This window comes from Protomyctophum parallelum (assembly GCF_964188405.1).
Source record: "Protomyctophum parallelum genome assembly, chromosome: 7".
NCBI lineage: Eukaryota > Metazoa > Chordata > Actinopteri > Myctophiformes > Myctophidae > Protomyctophum > Protomyctophum parallelum.
This window is the reverse complement of record NC_139705.1, coordinates 3,588,631-3,608,758: the sequence shown is the minus strand read 5'-3', so window position 1 is coordinate 3,608,758 and position 20,128 is coordinate 3,588,631. Positions and strand designations below refer to the sequence as shown.

Below are 20,128 nucleotides of genomic sequence, written 5' to 3'. Positions count from 1 at the left end.
CATTGGTTAGACATGGGTTAAGGTTAAGGTTTAGGTGTGCTGCCCCGTTGGGAGGTTAGGTTTAGGGTGAGGGTTTGAGAGGGGTTCATATAGTTTAGACTAGTCATTGGTTAGACACGGGTTAAGGTTAAGGTTTAGGTGTGCTGCCCCCGTGGGAGGTTAGGTTTAGGGTGAGGGTTTGAGAGGGGTGCATACTTAGTTTAGACTAGTCATTGGTTAGACATGGGTTAAGGTTAAGGTTTAGGTGTGCTGCCCCCGTGGGAGGTTAGGTTTAGGGTGAGGGTTTGAGATAGGTTGTAGTTGTAGGACTAATGACTGGTCTAACCAATGACTAGTCTAAACCAAAAACTGTCTAAACTAAGTACCCAGCAATATAAAGTGCATTATAAATGAAATAGCCTGCCATCTGAGAAATGTCACGTTTTCCTTTTTTCACAAACCAGGTTAAGAATTTTACAACAGTCACAGCAATGGCTATGATTATTACATTGAATACATATTTTCTTTTGTTTTATAAACCTTCCAAGAAAAGAACTAGATGTGGTCAGGAACTGTTTCTAGCGCCTCCACTGGGTCTCTGTCAATATCCACATTCTGAAAGGCAGACAAAAACAGTGGTGATTAGTGTGTGTGTGTGTGTGTGTGTGTGTGTGTGTGTGTGTGTGTGTGTGTGTGTGTGTGTGTGTGTGTGTGTGAGCGCGTGTGTGCGAGTGAGTGCACGCGCATGTACATGTGTGTGATCGAGTTTATTGGTAAGTGTAAGAAAACACAGCAAGAGTCAAAGAGAAAGGACATTATTAGTGCGATTATTTGTCCCACAGCATTAACTTCTGGCACACTGTACAGTGTACACGGTGTGCACAGGAATAAAGACATCAGACTATAGGTCTCGGCTGCATGTAAAAAGTCTTCATTCAAAGATTCGGGTCTGTATATCGACTATAGGACTATCGTCCTGTAGACTGTAGAGCACCGAAGTCCTGACGTAACTCGCTCATCCCTTCGATTCCCCCGGTTCGCGGAAGTAATTTCTCTATGGAGAATAACATGGGGTGAACTTAATATCGTCTACTATAAGCGTTGTGGTCCAAAAATAAACAAGCTGTCTCTGCGTTATTGTCAGGGAGGTGTCTCTGTATCGTTTGCAACAGTCAGTCACTCATATAATGATACAGTCTGCTTCTAGCGAAAATGTAACTCATTCAGCAGCAGTAGCATTAGCGTTTTCTCTCAGTCAGTTGATTCTTCATATCCATATGAGTGAAGCGGCCGGGGTGACGTGTTTATTTTTCAAACACAGTTCTTATATGAAGCGATCTAAAAATCCTCCTATGGCGATTTCAATGCAACTAAAAAAAATACATGAACCTGGGGACTGACGCCCTCTACTGAAAGTGACGTCAGACTTCGGTGCTCTATAGTCTGATCTCTTTAGTCCTGTGTGCGAGTCCTTCTCTGCTCTTATATGTAACTGTTTGCCTCGACTGCACCAGTGAGAAAGACAAACAAAAAGGCACAGCTCAACTTGTGCAACCATTTCATTTCATACTGGTCTGCTGTAAAAAATGAGAAGACCCGATAAATGATTAATTTCTCAGTACATAACATTGGTTAGAAGTATCACTCACTTCTGGTTTGTCCCTGTGAGTGTTCACAGCTTCGACATGAAGGAAGACCGACTCTACTTTACAACCTGTGAGAGAACAAGGGAGAGGACATGAAAACCATGTAGCAATCCTTTAATTTAATACATTAATACATTAATACAACCTGTGAGAGAACAAGGGAGAGGACATGAAAACCATGTAGCAATCCTTTAAGAACAAGGGAGAGGACATGAAAACCATGTAGCAATCCTTTCATTTCAAAGACTCAGTTAGGCCGAGGACGATACGCTTTCTATCTTTGGGACCGGAATCTAGACTGAAACTCCTCCGTTCGTTTAACTGAGCGTGAACAAATGTTTCCCCATTTTATTTTCACACTCTCGTCGTTACAGATCTGTAAGGGTCCATTTGGGATCTGTAAGGGCCGATTCATACTCATATTTTACCGCTGTTTCGGCGCTGTAGTGCCGAAATAATTTCGGCTCGTCAGAAACTTTCAGTAGCACCGAAGAGCCGACTTTAGGACGGTACCCGCCCCCCCCCGAACCTCAAATTTCGTCACATTGTAGGCTCTACAGAGCCGAACCGACTTTTATTCGGCTCTAAAATAAGAGTATGAATCGGCCCTAAGGGTCCATTTGGTTCTTAACTAGATATCAATCATTCAGCTGCAGGGGACCCCCTGGAACCAATGCTCTAATCATGAGTTACATAAAAAATAAATAGACAAAAGTGGCAGAAATAGAAGGTGATGAGACTGACCGTATGCGACTGGGGTGAGTTTCAATACTGTGTGCAGAGGACACTTCAGGTAGGGCAACTCATCTGCAGAGAAAATAAGAGTTGCATTCTATAATGCTGGACATAACTTTGAGTCATAAATATCACTAATCTTCATAATTCGGTATATAAGCATGTTGTTATTAATGTTTAATAGATTCATATGAGTATTAGCGTTATGCAATTTAAATATAACAGGTCACTTCTGTCGATTTTAGCAGGCATTCTAGACTGAAAGTCAAAACGAAATAAAAAATAAAGAAAAATGGAAAACTATAATAACCTTGATGTGCAATTATCAGTATAGAGCGTCGCAGTCCCTCCCCCTTTCAGAAAAACGAGTGGCCCAGGAAATGAAAACTCAATGCATTCTCCCCATTTCTTATTTAATTTATTTAAAGACCTTTTAAGCGCCATACGAAGCCAACTCTTGTCGTGACAAATCATGACAACACACACAAGTTTTCGGCCAAACAAAGAATTCGAAAGTAGAAAAAAACGGCAGGTTACACAACACTTTCTTTGTTGTTTTTCTTCTTTGTAATTATTTGTTTGGCCCGAAAACTTTGTTTGTGTGTGTTGTCATGATTTGTCACGACAAGAGTTGGCTTCGTACGGCGCTTAAAAGGTCTTTAAATAAATTAAATAAGAAATGCCTATGGGAGAATGCATTGGGTTTTCATTTCCTGGGCCACTCGTTTTTCTGAAAGGGGGAGGGACTGCGACGCTCTATAGTCTGGACAACACTGCAAATGAGGGTGACCTCAATGTCTTTCGAGAATAAATAAAGGTTTGAATGAATGAATGAATGAATGAATGAATGGTCAGTGGGGCCCAATTTGCCCAAACCACACCTGCATAATGTAATGGGTAGCGGAGGTGTTTTAAGGATTTAGGTGGTGGCATAAGACAGCCAGTTTAAAGCGGGAACTCCTCTCACACAATACCAAATGAAGGGGAAAAAAGGGCCCCTGCCGCAAGATACAGCCCAGAGAGCGAGCATTCAGTGTTTCAAAATCATGGCCAACAAGATGTGAATCAGAGCTTACAGGCCCCATCCACTTTAGACAAGGGTTTTCCTTCTTGGAGAATAAACGGCCCACATCCAATAAAACAAAGGGTAATAATGGGTATTTACTGATCCATAAAGGGACATTACTTTACTGCATTTGAACCAGCAGTGTGCTGCTCAGATGAGTGCACTGGGGGGAATAATTAAAGACCAGCTTAAATGGCTTTTGTGACCATATCTTGATTGCATTTCCCAGTGAAACAGGAGCTGGGTGTGTCTCAGCCAATCACAGTGATGAGGGTGGAGGGGGTCCGCTGAATCAGTCAGCAACACGTTCAGATGAAAACCCCTTCCCCCTGAAGACCGTATAAAAGATTGGACTTTGAGACTTTTGATATACAAAATGCACACATGAAATCTTCGATTATGACCCCTGGATATACTCCAAAAGTGTGAAAAACCAGATTCTAAAAATGTCTTCTACGTCCTGACAGTTTCCTGAAAAAGCCATGTTTCTGTGTCAGTCGTTCTTCGATTTTTCAAAAATAGCAGACCTACAAGCTCATAGCGCGCCACTCGGTGGCGCGCTATGAGCTTGTAGATCTGCTATTTTTCCAATAGCTAAAGCATAACATAATGCTAACACCAAAAGGGGTTCCTGCCCAAAATGGGTTAAATGTCTTGCTCAGGGCAACCTCTTCATGAAGCCTGGAGGAGGAGCCAGGGGTAGAACCATAGGGCCCTTCCAATTCCCAAATGGCTGCTCTATCTACTGAGCTACTGATGCCACCGAGTTCAATCCTTCAATCTTTGTACTTTACATACTGTAGGAATGTCGCACCCCCTCTAAAAAAGAAGGAAAAAAAAGAGTAACACGATGACACTTGAGATGTATAATCCGTCTCACCGGCGCTCTTGTCCAAGAAGTATGCAAGCAGACATCGCATGACCGCCTGATGACAGATGACTAAAACATTCTCCTGTCTTTCCAGTTCCATGATGACTGGCTCCAGGCGCTGGACCAGGTCCTCGTACGACTGGGGCACATACACAAGAGTCAACACATACTGTACACATAGCGTTGGAAACATATGCACAGTACACATACTCCATGCAGTCCCTTTCAGTAGTAGAGGCCTGCAGAGGGGAGCTGTGTGTGTCTGTGCCCAGGTGATGGTCCTTATTGATGCTCATTAATACATCAAGGAAGGCAATTATGTTTCTGCACTGTCAAATAGGTCTACATCTATCCTAAGATGCCATCAAAGAAAAGAAGAAATGTTAACTCGAGCTAGGTTTAAACATGAAAGCATGTTTACAGTTGTTGCACAGAAATTACCGGTAAGTAATTTTACATGAAAAGTAATGCTACTTTTGCAATGTAGTTAAATAAAAATTGTGAAGAAAGCTTGGGGGGGAAGATAAATCATTAAAAAAAAAGATGTTTCGGTTTCAGCATTATTTAGCTATTTCATTTGTCTGGAAAATCATTGCGTTGAAAATACTCGTGAAAGATCGTATCGTGAACCTCATATCGTGATACGTATCGTATTGTGAGTTGAGTGTATCGTTACATGCCCAATAGGCATGTAACGATATATCGTATATCGCGATATATCGATATTATATCCCGACGATATGTATCGATTTATTAAAAAGAAAAATCGATTTTCAAAAAAAAAAAAAAAAGTTTTTTTTTTTGTTTTCTTTTTAGGGGGGGCTAGTGTGTGATAAGTAATGTCAGCTGTAATCATATTCCATCATATTCACATGATTTAGGAGATAAATGAGACAGTAGAGGCCTGGAGAGGGGAGCTGTATATGTGTCTGTGACTGTGCCCAGGTGATGCTCGTTATTGATGCTCATTAATACATCAAGGAAGGCAATTATCTTTGCAATGTAGTTAAATAAAAATTGTGAAAAAACTAAAAAAGCTTTGGGGGGAAGATTAAAAAAATAAAAATTGGTCATTTGTCTGGAAAATCATTGTGTTGAAAATATCGTGAAAGATCGTATCGTGAACCTCATATCGTGATACGTATCGTATCGTGAGTTGAGTGTATCGTTACATGCCCAACACACACTGTCAAATTCTAACAAATCTCCGTTACAGCGCTACTGGAAAAGCAGCGTTTACAGCAGCGTTCTGTGAGTATGCGTTTCTTCACCTCTCCCTTGGGATATCGGTAACGGTACTTGTCTTGGTCTCTCAGTGCAAACTCCTCTGGGTAATTCTGTTGGATCTCCTCGTACATCATCTCTTCGCAGACCCCCTGGAAGAGCAAGAGGAGAGCTGAATAATGTCTCTCTCACAATGCTGGTTAACAAACTGCCCTCCCACTCTGGGCGTTTTGGTGTAGAGCACATCAAAGCCTTCTACAAAAACCTAGGTGTTTGTAAAGATGATTTTAAAATGGCAATGGTAACAACTGAGGAGGTACTTAAAAAACTGAGTGCCCTCCAACCCCACAAGGCCACTGGCCATGACAATATTCCCTCCAAATTTCTCAGAGACTCAGCCATTTACATAGCTCCTGTCATCACCCACATAGTAAACCTCTCCATCAAACAGGGACAGGTCCCCCAAGATTTTAAACTGGTCAAAGTAACCCCCTGTACAAAAAAGGGAGTAAATTAGAACCTGGCAACTACCGCCCTATTTCTATTCTAAGCTCCATCTCGAAAGTGATGGAAAAAATAGTCTATGAACAGGTTGAAAAGTATCTTGCCACTAATAAATTGCTGTACGAGTTCCAATCTGGTTTCAGAACATCCCACTCCACTGACACATGCCTCCTCTATTTGAGCGACCACATCAAACACGAGGTGGACGCTGGAAAATACTGCGGCATGGTCATGCTGGACCTCCAAAAGGCTTTTGACACCGTGAACCACTCCATACTGGTTAACAAGCTTAAAGCTATTGGTTTTGATAGCACATCAGTGAGCTGGATGCAATCCTACCTGGAGGGGAGAGAACAGATGGTGGAGGTGAACGGAACACTGTCCCCTCCCCTCCCAGTGAGCTGTGGCGTCCCACAAGGAAGCATACTAGGGCCTTTACTGTTCCTAATATATGTCAATGACATGACTTCAGCTTGTGACTGCAACTTGTTCCTGTTCGCAGATGACTCAGCACTGCTGGTCTCGGACAGGAACAAACTGCAGGTTGAAAAGACCCTCAGCTCGGAACTCGGTAGAATCTGCACCTGGCTCGCTGATAACAAACTATCCTTACACCTGGGAAAAACTGAATCCATTCTCTTCGGATCAAATAGTAATCTCAGCAAGGCAGATGGCTTCTTGGTTAGAGTGGGTGACAATGTTATCACACGAAAAGATCAAATTACCTACCTAGGTTCCATCCTGGAGGCCAATCTTTCCGGTGATAAAATGGCCACCAACGTAATCAAAAAAGTCAATCAAAGAACAAGATTCCTTTACAGGATCTCCTCACTGGTCAGCAAAAACACCTTGAAGACCTTAACAGGAGCCCTCGTACAAGGTTTCTTTGACTATGCATCCACCTCTTGGTACCACAGCACCTCAAAGGCCCTTAAAACAAGGCTCCAGACCTCCCAAAACAAACTGGTCAGGCTCCTACTTGGCCTCACCCCCCGAACCCACCTCACCCCTGCCCACTTTGACAGGCTAGGATGGCTTAGGGTCAACGACAGAGTACAGCATCTTGCAATGGGTCTGGTCCACAAGATTCGTTACACCACCAAGATACCCATGTACCTGTCTAAATACTTCCTTAATGTAAACGAAGTCCACACCCACAACACCAGAGGGAGTGCAACAAACCATGTACAACCCAGATTCGGCACAAACAAGGGACTAAATTATTTTCGCTCCTATGCCACCAAAATGTGGAACGCCCTACCAACAGTCATTAAGACATGTGAATCCCTTGACTCCTTCAAAACCGCTCTCAAAGGGCACCTACGGATGGCTGCAATTCGAAACTGGCCTCTGTAAAATCTGAATCCCCCCCACCCCACCCCCCCCCCCTTTCCCCTCACTGTATATGTATCTTTTTCCCTTTTTGCTTCCTATATGATGAATTCCTGTTCTGTTCTTTAGCTACATAGAAATGTCTATTTGTATGACTCTAAATGTTTTGATGAATTGAACAATGTGGACCCTGTTGTAAACAAGTGTAATGCTTAATTGGGTCGTCCACTCACAGTTAACAGTCTTTGTATTGAGTTTGTGCTTGAAATGTACTGTAAATTCTGCAAACTGTTAATAAATATTTCAATCAATCAATCAAAACATTTAATAACTCATTTAATAACAATTATGGCAAAATAAAGATTATGTGCGCTGCAGGTTGTGCTCAAACATGTCCTACACCAGAGGTTCTCAACCTTTTCAGGCCGCGACCCCCCCCCCAAATGTTGGAATTTAATCTAATTATTTTCAATAATTATCTAATTATTGAAAAGTCGTGTGATTTTTTTGTGTGTCTTTTTTTAATATTTTGAAAATATACAGCTTTTTTAAATGTAGGAAACGGAAACATATTTACTCGCAAACCCATAAAAACAGTTTTCCAGGGGAAAGTCCTGAGAGAAATCATGGAATGCCAATGTGTACACTAACACTACTAAGCCATTGACAATAAATGGCCCCCAACATTTTCATAACATGACTTTCTATAGACAGAGGGGACAAAACGTATATGAATGATATACACATGTGTGACCAGATTTGACTGAGAGACTGCCATCACGCCCCTTTTTTTAATGGGTTTATAGCACAGGCAGACTCTTCACATACTATAAATGTCAGAGCTGAAATCGACATGTAAATATGAAATAAATGCCCAAACATGTAGCTATAGGTGTAATGTTAAGAGACCACAGAAGTGAACCTTTCAAGCCTGTTTTCTCAACTCGCCGTTTTCCGCAAGACATCACTCTGTAAGCCATATCTCCATAACTGGTGGGGTCAAACTGAACAACCAATATGTCAATTTGAAGCTATGATTCCCTGCTTCCATATGACATTCCAAAAAAGTCCAATCCTCAGTCAAATGTAGTCACATATTACAGTAGCACTCACAGCGTCTATCTCATTAAGGGCCTTCCACTGCTCATACTGGACCCCGAGGCCCTCTGCCGTCTGGATGGTTCTTTTCATATGGCTGGTCCACACCTTCAGGTCCGGGATGTTCTGGCCACGCATGTAAGCACCCAGTGCATTGGCATACTGGGAGAAGAAGAGACATACTGTACTATTATACACATCAAATATGACACAAAAGGTACATACAGTAGCTATATCCACGCATGTATAGGCAGTTGTTGGTATCCCCCGATGAGTTTAACCCAATTTGACCTGGGAACGATTATACACAATGGCTACGTTTACATGAAGGGTGATCATTCCGAATAAATACTTCCGAATAAAATACATCTGATGTAATGTTTTTTGCCGCGAGTTTACATGGGAAATGGTCATTCCGAACGAATGTTTACATGCATGTGATATAAGACATGATATTATGTTAATTAACGTGAAACTACGCCATCTGCTGGACACATAAAATATAGACAGTTCATTCATTGTGACTGTCAAGACAAAAGACGACACTTTGAAATCCCATCATTTCATTCCGCAGTAGCTTTGAGGCTGCTGCTTGGATAGGGGCGGGCATATTATGTTTACCGTCTTTTTTCCCCCACCTGCTGCGGCTCCGCTTCTCCGCTGGGAAGGTGATCATCTCGTTTTTATGTGTACTTTATTATCTACAGCACGAAATAACGCGCTCTTTGTGCAAACTCCTCGGCGTGCCTTGGATATGAGCGCCTTGGAGAATGCTCAGAAAGACCAGAATGAACTTACATCCGAAGCAGTGTATACATTAGTCCAAAAACGGAGTGGTTTTTAGATCTCATTGAGCATTATCATTCGGATTTAAGTTTTTGTAGGCGTTTACATGACAACGTGTAATAGGATTGAACTTCTATTCGGAATGAAAAGGGGATTTAACTGCTCATGTAAATGTAGCCACTGTTTTCTAAATCATGACAGTTTTCTGAAAATCCCATGTTTCTATGTCAGTTTCTATGTCATGTCAAGAACCCCCAGAATTATTATGTATTTTACATTTTACAATACAGAATTATCTGTATCGTACATGCCACCGAACCCCCATCTGAGGATATGTTGTTCCAGGAAACCCTCTGCAAGAAGCAAAGATCTGAGTTATAAATGTACATATTAAAAGATTTGAGCCACATTTTCACGACATTTCAAAAATAGCTAAAGTATAACATAATGCTAGAAACACCAAAAGGGGTTCCCGCCCAAACTAAATAAGATGATCACAATGCGTTGCATCATGACACTTACTGAGCTTGTAGATCCGATATTTTCAGTATGTGACCAATTGCAAGTACGTGACCAAATGCAAGTACAATGTAAAAAAAACCCAGCTTTAGTTTACAGCATGTTCACGAGAGACGGCTACACAGCAACACAGTCGCTGCCGGTGTGAGTGTAGGGTAATAGGGCCGATTCATACTCCTATTTTAGAGCCGAATAAAAGTCGGTTCGGCGCTGTAGAGCCTACAATTTGACGTCATTTGAGGTTCGGGGGGGGCGGGTACCGTCCTAAAGTCGGCTCTTCGTTTCTACTGAAAATTTATGACGAGCCGAAATCATTTCGGCACTACAGCGCCGAAACAGCGGTAAAATAGGAGTATGAATCGGCCCATACAGCCTGCACTTTGTTGCCTTTATATTCGCAGAAGGCGAAATTAGTAAATTACTATAATGCTTGTTTTTGCTGGGCTTTTGTGCTGCAGTGCGACACGTGGCAAATATCTTATCCTGTGTGCCAAAAGGAGAACGATAGAACGGCTGGCTGGCACGGAGAAACTCTTCAGGTGTCGACACTCAAATCAGATTAGTTCAAGTTTGAGACAAATATCAGTGCTAACTATTTAGTATTAGTAATACCTGAATATAACTTACCCACTGAGCAATAGGCGTCTATTAGACTAAAAATGTGAACGTTTTTAGCGGTCTAAGCTTAGCCTAGACGTTGATTATCAGTTTTATTAAATGCCTATATAGACATTCTATATATAGACGTTGAAACAACGTTGTTTCAACTTCTAATAAAAACTTTCATTCATGACCCGTTTTTAGACGGCCATTTATACGTACATTAGCCCATTCTGGGCAGGAACCCCTTTTGGTGTTTTAACTAAGCATTATGTTATACTTTAGCGATTGAAAATCTACAAGCTCATAGCTTGTAGGTCTGCTATTTTTTTTAAATCGTTAAAAATGCGGCACAGATCTTTGAATATATATATATATTCTTTTCGGAAGACGACTTCTGACCTTGTGTCCGCCAGGTGACAGACCAGAGTCTACTTTAGCGATTGAAAAATAGCAGATATACAAGCTCATAGCGCGCTACGAGCTTGCAGGTCTGCTATTTTTTTAGAAAGATCGTTAAAAATGCTGCACAGATCTTTGAATATATATATATATATATTCTTTTCAGAAGACGACTTCTGACCTTGTGTCCGCCAGGAGACAGACCAGAGTCTCCCCCGATGCGGCCGATGACGTTGAGTTCACTCTCTCCGTGTCGGCTCAGGTAGATGGAGCGCGGCGTGACGTGGATGTTCATCAGATAGTACACGATCCTGCTCTGGATGTGGTCCTGGACCCGGTTCACCAGGTACCGACTGCCCACGTTGAAGATCTTGATGTAGGACAAGTTCCTGCGCGGAGACAAGAAGAGAGTGTGCAGGGGTTGACACAGGAAACATAACACATTCTGACCTGAGATCAGATTCATACGCGGTTTCCGCCGGACACACACTGGTTCTGATTAACCCATTCTGACCTGAGATCAGATTCTAAAAAATGTCAGTCGCTCTTCGATTTTTCAAAAAATAGCAGACCTACAAGCTCGTATCGCGCCACTCGGTGGCGCGATATGGGCTTGTAGATCTGCTATTTTTAAATAGCTAAAGCATAACATGATGCCGACACCAAAATGGGTGCCCAGTCAGAATGGGTTAATAGATAGCATATCGTTGCGGTCCGGCAGTATCCCCATATTTTAAATGTTTTTTTTTGGTAAATTAACTTCACCATGCTACACTACAGCAATACGTGTTCGGTTAACCCATTAACCCCTTTTGGTGTTCTAAACACTTATAATTTAGCTATTGAAAAATAGCAGACCTACAAGCTCATAGCGCTGGCGCGCTATGAGCTTGTAGGTCTGCTATTTTTGAAAATTTGTGAAAATGTGCCTTAAATCTTCGAATGTATATTCTTTCGGTGTTTCAGTTTTTAACTTTGGTCTTTGGTTCTCGAGGGTCCCTGGAACAACATATTTTCAGATGGGGGGGGGGGGGGGGGGGTCGGCGGCATAGTACAATTTTTGGGGTCCTTGACATGAAATATTATCAGTGGTATAATAATACCACTGATGTAGAAAGATGGGGTTTTGACTGTCCTTAGCTTCCCAGTGGAGCGTTGAGGAAGGTATGTTGTCAGAGTGGATCTCTGAAGACATGTCAAACATGAAAGCTGTGCAGGATCAGTTCATCTATGTTTTAATGTAAAGTATTCTGGGCTGCTGTCATGAAACATGATATAGCATACACATAAAGTGTATTATTATCCAATTAAATTAAAATGAGCTTCATTGGCATGAGAAATGAAAGCTGTGCAGGATGCATGAAAGCTGTGCAGGATCAGTTCATCTATGTTTTAATGTAAAGTAGTCTGGGCTGCTGTCATGAAACATGCTATAGCATACACATAATGTGTATTATTATCCAATTAAATTAAAATGAGCTTCATTGGCATGAGAAAGCATATGTTTCAATGCCAAAGAAAGTGTGAAAATATAACTAAATACAGTTGACAATGGGGTAAGTTGGAGGGGGAACAGTGACCCATCATGATGGTAGAAGCTTATTGTAAAGTCGGGCCCTATATGTCCCATGATGATGGTACTTAAAAGTAGACGGCCTAACAGATAATTAATTTATTGATCTTCTGGTTGACATTGTACAAATGTAATTTACCCATTGTGCAACGTGAAAGATTTTAACCCTGTTTTAAACATAGAATGGATGAGTTGTGTAATGTGGTTAAACATGATATATTAATCATAGCCTTTGAGAGTAGTCATACGGTAATAATGCACAATGAATTAACTGATTGCTAGTAGTATATGTTCAGAGCTACTTCCTCATTACAAATTATGGACAGACAGACAGACAGACAGACAGACAGACAGGATACAAAGAAATCACAGCACAATAAATACACAATACATAGAGAGATCACACCATACATTGACAATACTACACAGCTCCTCTTACAGAGAGCATGATGGAATAGGCTACCAGCCACAGTTCAACAGTCATCACATTACACATGTTATGCACAGAAGTGAGATCTTGTGTGGACAAATCACGTTGAAATGCTTTTTCAGGATTTCTCACTGACAGTATAGTGACCAACCATTACTTAAGTGACATTCACATGAATCACTAGTCGTTTCCACTCACTTTCATGTTAAGACTATACTTTCAGGGATCATTTCTATAGTTTTCAACTGTAGAGATGAGTTTCTAAAGTGTTTGGTCTCGCTAACCACGATGAAGAGTTGTGATATTCCCTTCTGAGCGTGAAGCTGGCAGTGAAAAATGATTTATTTCATATGTTTGCTGCCATTGATGACTGTTCTTAGCTTCCCAGTGGAGCGGTGAGGAAGAGAATGTTGTCAGAGTGGATCTCTAAAGACATGTCAAACATGAAAGCTGTGCAGGATCAGTTCATCTGTGTTTTAATGTAAAGAATTCTGGGCTGCTGTCATGAAACATGCTATAGCATACACATAAAGTGTATTATTATCCAATTAAATTCAAATGAGCTTCATTGGCATGAGAAAGCATATGTTTCAATGCCAAAGAAAGTGTGAAAATATAACTAAATACAGTTCAGTCAGACAACTCACGAATAGATTAAACAATATTTATTGAAGAATGAGTAATGAGTGTGTATATGATATTTGACTTGGCGTTCGGCTCTGCTGGATTTCTCCCTGCTCGGCATGATTAAGCAACATCATAAAACATAAGAGCAGGGAGATAGATATACAATAACCCCCCCCATGGGGAGCATAGATAGCAGAGCCCACCGGTGGTGCTGGGGTGGTGGTGGGAGAAAACATCGCATACAACCGGGGAACCATGAGCAGAGGAAGGCAGGAAGAGCATGGAGTCTAGTGAGCTTAAGTAGCCTGCCCACTTAGTCAGCTGACTGCCGCATCAGCGAATGACGTGAGAGACTTGCACACACGTATACTCCCACATAGTAATGCAGCATGTTAACCCCTTGAGCATAGTATGGGCCTTTGAGCAAGCAAGAACTTCCCTTGAGGTTGACTGACTGAACTGACTCCGCCGCTCCGCGTGCTGCGTTTGATTTCAGTCAGACAACTCACGAATAGATTAAACAATATTTATTGAAGAATGAGTAATGAGTGTGTATATGATATTTGACTTGGCGTTCGGCTCTGCTGGATTTCTCCCTGCTCGGCATGATTAAGCAACATCATAAAACATAAGAGCAGGGAGATAGATATACAATAACCCCCCAACACACATACCTTTCGGTGAACTCTCACCGTCGTTCCGGGCAGGTGACCCACTATGAATGCACAGTGACGAAATGCAAATATGCATTTCTGGAGCCTGCACGGATTGCTAACCCCCCCAACAAAGCAGAACCGAGAACGCCCTACGGGCACACCCGGGCAGATGTCCCACGCATCCGGGCAGATATCCCACACGATAGTGACGAAATGCAACGCTATGCATTTCTGGATCTTGCGGATATTTTAACTTTACGTGAGCTACAGTATGTGTAGCCATGACTGCGAGCCGTGAGGCTTATCTGTGAGAAAGTAATGTGTGGGGTGAAAGCCGGACTCAAAACCCATTGGTTTGGAGTACAAGCATATACTAACCTTAAGCTTAAGCTGAAAAAGGCCTGCATGGCTGCGCTCGCCGATAGGCCATTCCTCTATGCCACTATAGAGGAATATTCTACGCTGCTTTCGCAGGGCTTACGTGTAGTGCAACGCCAATGTTCCTCTACTGCCAGTATGAGGACACACCATTGGCCCAATTACGCCGACGTTCCTTATGAGGAAACGCCATCAGCCTACGGGAATTCTCAACCGATACACATCCGGGCAGATGTCCCACTCGATAGTGACTCGAGAGTGCAAGCTATGCATTTCTGGATCCTGCACGGATACACGTGAGCTGCGTGTAACTATGGCGCATGCCATAGCCGTGAGGCTTACCTGAACTATTTCACAGATCTTACATGTAGTTCAACCATTTATGTTACCCCAACGTTCCTCTAACGCCAGAGTGAGGAAACCACAATTACCCCGATGTTCCTTTAATGCCACTGTAGAGGAACATCAACGAACCATTATTAACATTAGCTTGTGGCATGCCACCAATTGAACTACCCCCAGCGACCACCGTATATGAAGGTAATAAGATTACCATTCCTGATCGAATACAGCACTTGCACTCATTACATCCTGAATAAACAACTGAAAGCTCTTCCGATTAGATGCACATGATGATTCATGGGCAGATGAGGACCATGGCCTGAGTTTCAGGTGGCGACTGGTGCATCAGCGTGGCAGTAGAATCGGGAGTAGCCAGGGAATGTGCTGAGGAGACCGATAGCCGATTAAGCAGGGCTTACGCCACCTTACGGAATCCGGAACGCAGCCGGAGCAGGTTGCCCAATGTAGAACTAAAAGACACGAGCAGAGACAGAGTTACTTATACTTCATCCTGACTGAATGAATTAAAGAGTGAATAGGGGATCCTAAGCACGGAGAGACTTCCCACACCCACGAGCCGAGATACCAATACTTAAAGAGAAGCCTTAGATCTTAATCCTAAACTATTTAAACACCCAAGTGATAATAATAATAAACTTTATTTGTATAGCACCTTTCATCCATAAATGCAGCTCAAAGTGCTTCACAGGGCAGGACACAAAAATATAATACAATAAAACACAAGTGGTTAAAATGATAGAACAATGGCAAGAACAAAATTGAATATAAGAACATGAAATAAACTAGAAAATTCGCAATTTAAAAAAATTGCAGAGTGTGGTTGCCGCAATCGTTGATTTGTAACCTAGTTTTCTTTTCAGCCAGTGCCAATTATGTAATGTAATCCTGGGCGCTAAACTTCCTCTGCCAACCTGGGGGGGCAGCGGACTGACATCATGCCTCCTTCTATGCATGAGGAGTCCAAGCTGCTTCTGAATGTCTCTCCTTATAATACAAGTGGAATCATTGTCTATCCATGTCAATTGCTGGTCTATAGCAGATTTGAATGCTATATTCATTATTTTGGGGACAACCCAGTCAAGGACCCCACTTTGAGAAGTACATAATCTCATTCTGTATCATGAAATATAATAATTCATTAATATGCATGGTTAATCTTGCACAGTTCTTGATTTCTGTAGTGAAACTCCAAAAACCTATGTTACAGTGTCAGAGTGACATATCTTTAAAAACAAAAGATTGTTTTTTTTTTTTTTTTTTTGTGGACAAATGAAAGACTGAGAAAGACTCTGTTTGATCAAAATACATTTGACCATGTTGACTTAGTGGTCCGGGCACACTTGGCTCTAAAGTAGCTTGACAGCGCATTGTGAGTCTACAGAGGGTGCGTGTCTGAGCTCGAATGGAAGTTTATTCCAGGCCGTTGGGCCGTAGAAGCAAAAAGCTGCCTCTTTTTGTGCATTCTTTTAGGCACTTCAAGTAGGCCAGCATGGAGGACCTGATTGAGACCCTTTATGAATTAACTTAAATGAGCGGCATATGCTCTCAAGCGGCCTTTGAGCAATTGATTCTGAGCTTTAAAGAAGTTAAGCTTCATGTCATGCAGACCCGAGAACTGTTCGATACCACTCTCCAGAACTAAGATGAGATGACCCATGCAAGCAATCTATAAATAATGGTGCAGGATCGACAGCGCTGCAGCCTGCACATGGGTGATGGTGATGGACTTACTTCTTCGCTAGATACTAGAACCATCACTTTCGAAGAAACCCAACCGGCCCACACCGGCTGAAGAAGCATTGGTGAATCTCCTGACTGAGCGACCCGGGACATCTGTGATTGAGCTGAAAGAAAGCTTAGGACCAAAAGATCATCTGGGGTTCATGACCTGATGAACGAATGAGCCACAGATAACAGATAAAACATGATATGCTTTGAGAGAAAGCATGCCTATATATGTGCCTGTCCTGAATAGCCACTTTTTTGTATTAAATATTATTAATAATTAATTAATATAATTAATTAATTTAACACAGCGCTAAACAGCTTCTATGAAGAAGCAATGACAAAGGCTACGGTTGATTGATAACATATATGCAATTAACTATGAATTGATTACTGTCATCCAATGCCATTAGTTGCAATAACTAAGATGGGCAGAAAACAGCCTTGCCGAGTCATGAGGCCCGAGGGCAGGAGCCTAACTCTTGTTTCAGTAGAGTGAGCAGATGATGTACACGTACAGCCCCTGTACGTGACGCTAGTATGACGCAGGGACTTACTCCATTCCGACCATTGGTGCCGAGTGCAGAGGATACCTATGACATAATTATCCTGTTGGGTTAAGGTTAGGGTTAGGGTTACACTTGGATACATTTTCCTAATGCTGTTACTCAATACTATAGTGGCACTGAGCGACATCAAATCAATTACTGATCTGAATACAACTGGCAGAGTACAATCCCAAGACTGCACCGGGGAAACCACAACCGATAGGTCGCACAAGCACTGCGACACGGAAGCCAAGCTTTCTGCGAACATAGACATAGTCTATGGCTGCCTTCCTTCAACCCGGATCCTCTCACGGATAAGTGATGAATTATTGCTTACGAGTTCAATTTAGAGCTCCTGGCAGTGGATGTTAGCTGTGCAGAAATGAAGCAACGCAGCGAGCTGCTAACCTACCACCTTCTGAAACATCTTCAGTCCCACGAAGCAACTGCCATTACCTAATCCCACTCAAGGACTGATCAACAGAACATACAATATGAATCTGAGACATTAAAAGTGACAAATGGGCAATGGGACGCACGGTGACAAGACGCTATATACGTGTACGTATATATTGATCTGAACTTCTGACCTCAAAGAAGGTGAGGAGGGTATACACTAGAGAGACTAGACCGACAGCTAGATAGGCTTGAGGGGCGGACGGAGGCAGCAGTTTGTTAAGGCTTTCAGCTCTTCTCCAAGACAGCTCAACCCGTATAGAGAAGCTGAGACATGATACCACGACAGAGGAAGCACTAATTAAATGCCCATTAAGAAATACATCCAAAATAAACAGCTAGAAACAAATCTTACAGGAGTAAATAAACTAGACAGAAGGCTATGACACTTGACATGAGATTACTGCAAATGCAATTTGCAATCTTAACCTACTTTAATATGACACTGCACATAACTGAATCGATTGAGATGAATTAACAATAACTTATGTTATGATACTGTCCTGAATGGAAACATGGAAAACTTTAAGAATAATAACTATGCCACATATAAATTCAAAACTGAAACATAATAAATCACATGGAGAAAGGGTGCTAGCTTTAGCATTAGTTTAGCATGAACAAACCCTCATGGCAATGAGGAAACCTCAACAACCACATGGCTACAAAGCAGTAAAGCACCAAATCTATAGAGATTTCCATTGAGGTAGTTAACTCACGGCAATACTTTCAAAGCACATATAAAAAGTGTTAAGTAATACTAGAGTAAGCAGAGTGTGACTGAAGTCTTGCTTCAAAATTAATGAAACTGGAGACAAACAGGCAGCAGAGTTGCCAGATCTTGAGAAAGAAAGCAACTAGGTGTAGAACCTTCCCATACCTAGGACTCACCACGTGAGAACTTAGTTTACAATATATATACCTTAATGACTACAATGACTTGAAACAATACATTTCATGGACGAGGTCATTTGGATCTATGACAGAACCCCAGAACAACGATTAACTACAGAAAACAAGCCCAAAGTTGCTTATAAAAGCGCATGTGGCAACCACTGCACATGAGTTGAGGACCCATAGCTGGAGGGGACAAACACTGCACCTGAGCTGACTTGGCAAAACATCAGCAAAATGAAAGCGTGGCTTTGACTGTAGACACTAGACACGTACCACATTACAATAGAAGCTGCAGCACTGTCTGTCTGTGCATCCGGCTTAATTACCAGAACAGGCTATTATGAAGCTTGATGAAGCCACATAATCGAGCTCAGCAGCATTAGCAGACTCATATCAAACTTAATATTGTGCATACAACCTGCAGGCCCTTATCACAGCATGGACAGAAGCTGAGAAGCATAATTTAAGCAGCAGTAGCTGCACACGCGGACAGCAAAGGCAGCAGCAATAACCACGAGGAACAGAAAACATCGCATACAACTGGGGAACCATGAGCAGAGGAAGGCAGGAAGAGCATGGAGTCTAGTGAGCTTAAGTAGCCTGCCCACTTAGTCAGCTGACTGCCGCATCAGCGAATGACGTGAGAGACTTGCACACACGTATACTCCCACATAGTAATGCAGCATGTTAACCCCTTGAGCATAGTATGGGCCTTTGAGCAAGCAAGAACTTCCCTTGAGGTTGACTGACTGAACTGACTCCGCCGCTCCGCGTGCTGCGTTTGATTTGACAATGGGGTAAGTTGGAGGGGGAACAGTGACCCATCATGATGGTAGAAGCTTACTGTAAAGTCGGGCCCTATGTCCCATGATGATGGTGCTTAAAAAAGTAGACGGCCTAACAGATAATGAATTTATTGATCTTCTGGTTGACATTGTACAAATGTAATTTACCCATTGTGCAATGTTAAAGGTTTTAACCCTGTTTTAAACATAGAATGGATGAGTTGTGTAATGTGGTTAAACATGATATATTAATCGTAGCCTTTGTGAGTAGTCATACGGTAATAATGCACAATGAATTAACTGATTGCTAGTAGTATGTTCAGAGCTACTTCCTCATTACAAATTATGGACAGACGGACAGACAGACAGACAGACAGACAGACAGACAGACAGACAGACAGACAGACAGACAGACAGACAGACAGACAGACAGACAGACAGACAGACAGGATACAAAGAAATCACAGCACAATAAATACACAATACATAGAGAGATCACACCATACATTGACAATACTACACAGCTCCTCTTACAGAGAGCATGATGGAATAGGCTACCAGCCACAGTTCAAGAGTCATCACATTACATGTTATGCACAGAACTGAGATGTGGCCTGTTTGTTCACATCTTGTGTGGACAAATCACGTTGAAATGCTTTTTCAGGATTTCTCACTGACAGTATAGTGACCAACCATTACTTAAGTCACATTCACATGAATCACTATAGTCGTTTCCACTCACTTTCATGTTAAGACTATACTTTCAGGGATCATTTATATAGTTTTCAACTTGAGAGATGAGTTTCTAAAGTGTTTGGTCTCGCTAACCACGATGAAGAGTTGTGATATTCCCTTCTGAGCGTGAAGCTGACAGTGAAAAATGATTTATTTCATATGTTTGCTGCCATTGATGACTGTTCTTAGCTTC

General features: G+C 42.0%; 1 protein-coding gene across 1 annotated transcript; it reads right to left on the bottom strand.

Moving 5' to 3' along the window:
- Nucleotides 1-411: 411 nt before the first annotated feature.
- Nucleotides 412-17,076, bottom strand: LOC310861384 (6-phosphofructo-2-kinase/fructose-2,6-bisphosphatase-like; the record flags this gene model as incomplete). The annotated part of the gene is made up of 9 exons (XM_083768804.1): nucleotides 412-594; nucleotides 1,629-1,693; nucleotides 2,370-2,432; nucleotides 4,307-4,436; nucleotides 5,569-5,673; nucleotides 8,471-8,617; nucleotides 10,944-11,151; nucleotides 15,188-15,238; nucleotides 17,072-17,076. The coding sequence occupies 9 exons, from the start codon at nucleotides 17,074-17,076 to the stop codon at nucleotides 535-537; spliced, it is 834 nt and encodes a 277-aa protein (XP_083624930.1). The 3' UTR covers nucleotides 412-534.
- Between the last annotated feature and the right edge of the window lie 3,052 nt (nucleotides 17,077-20,128).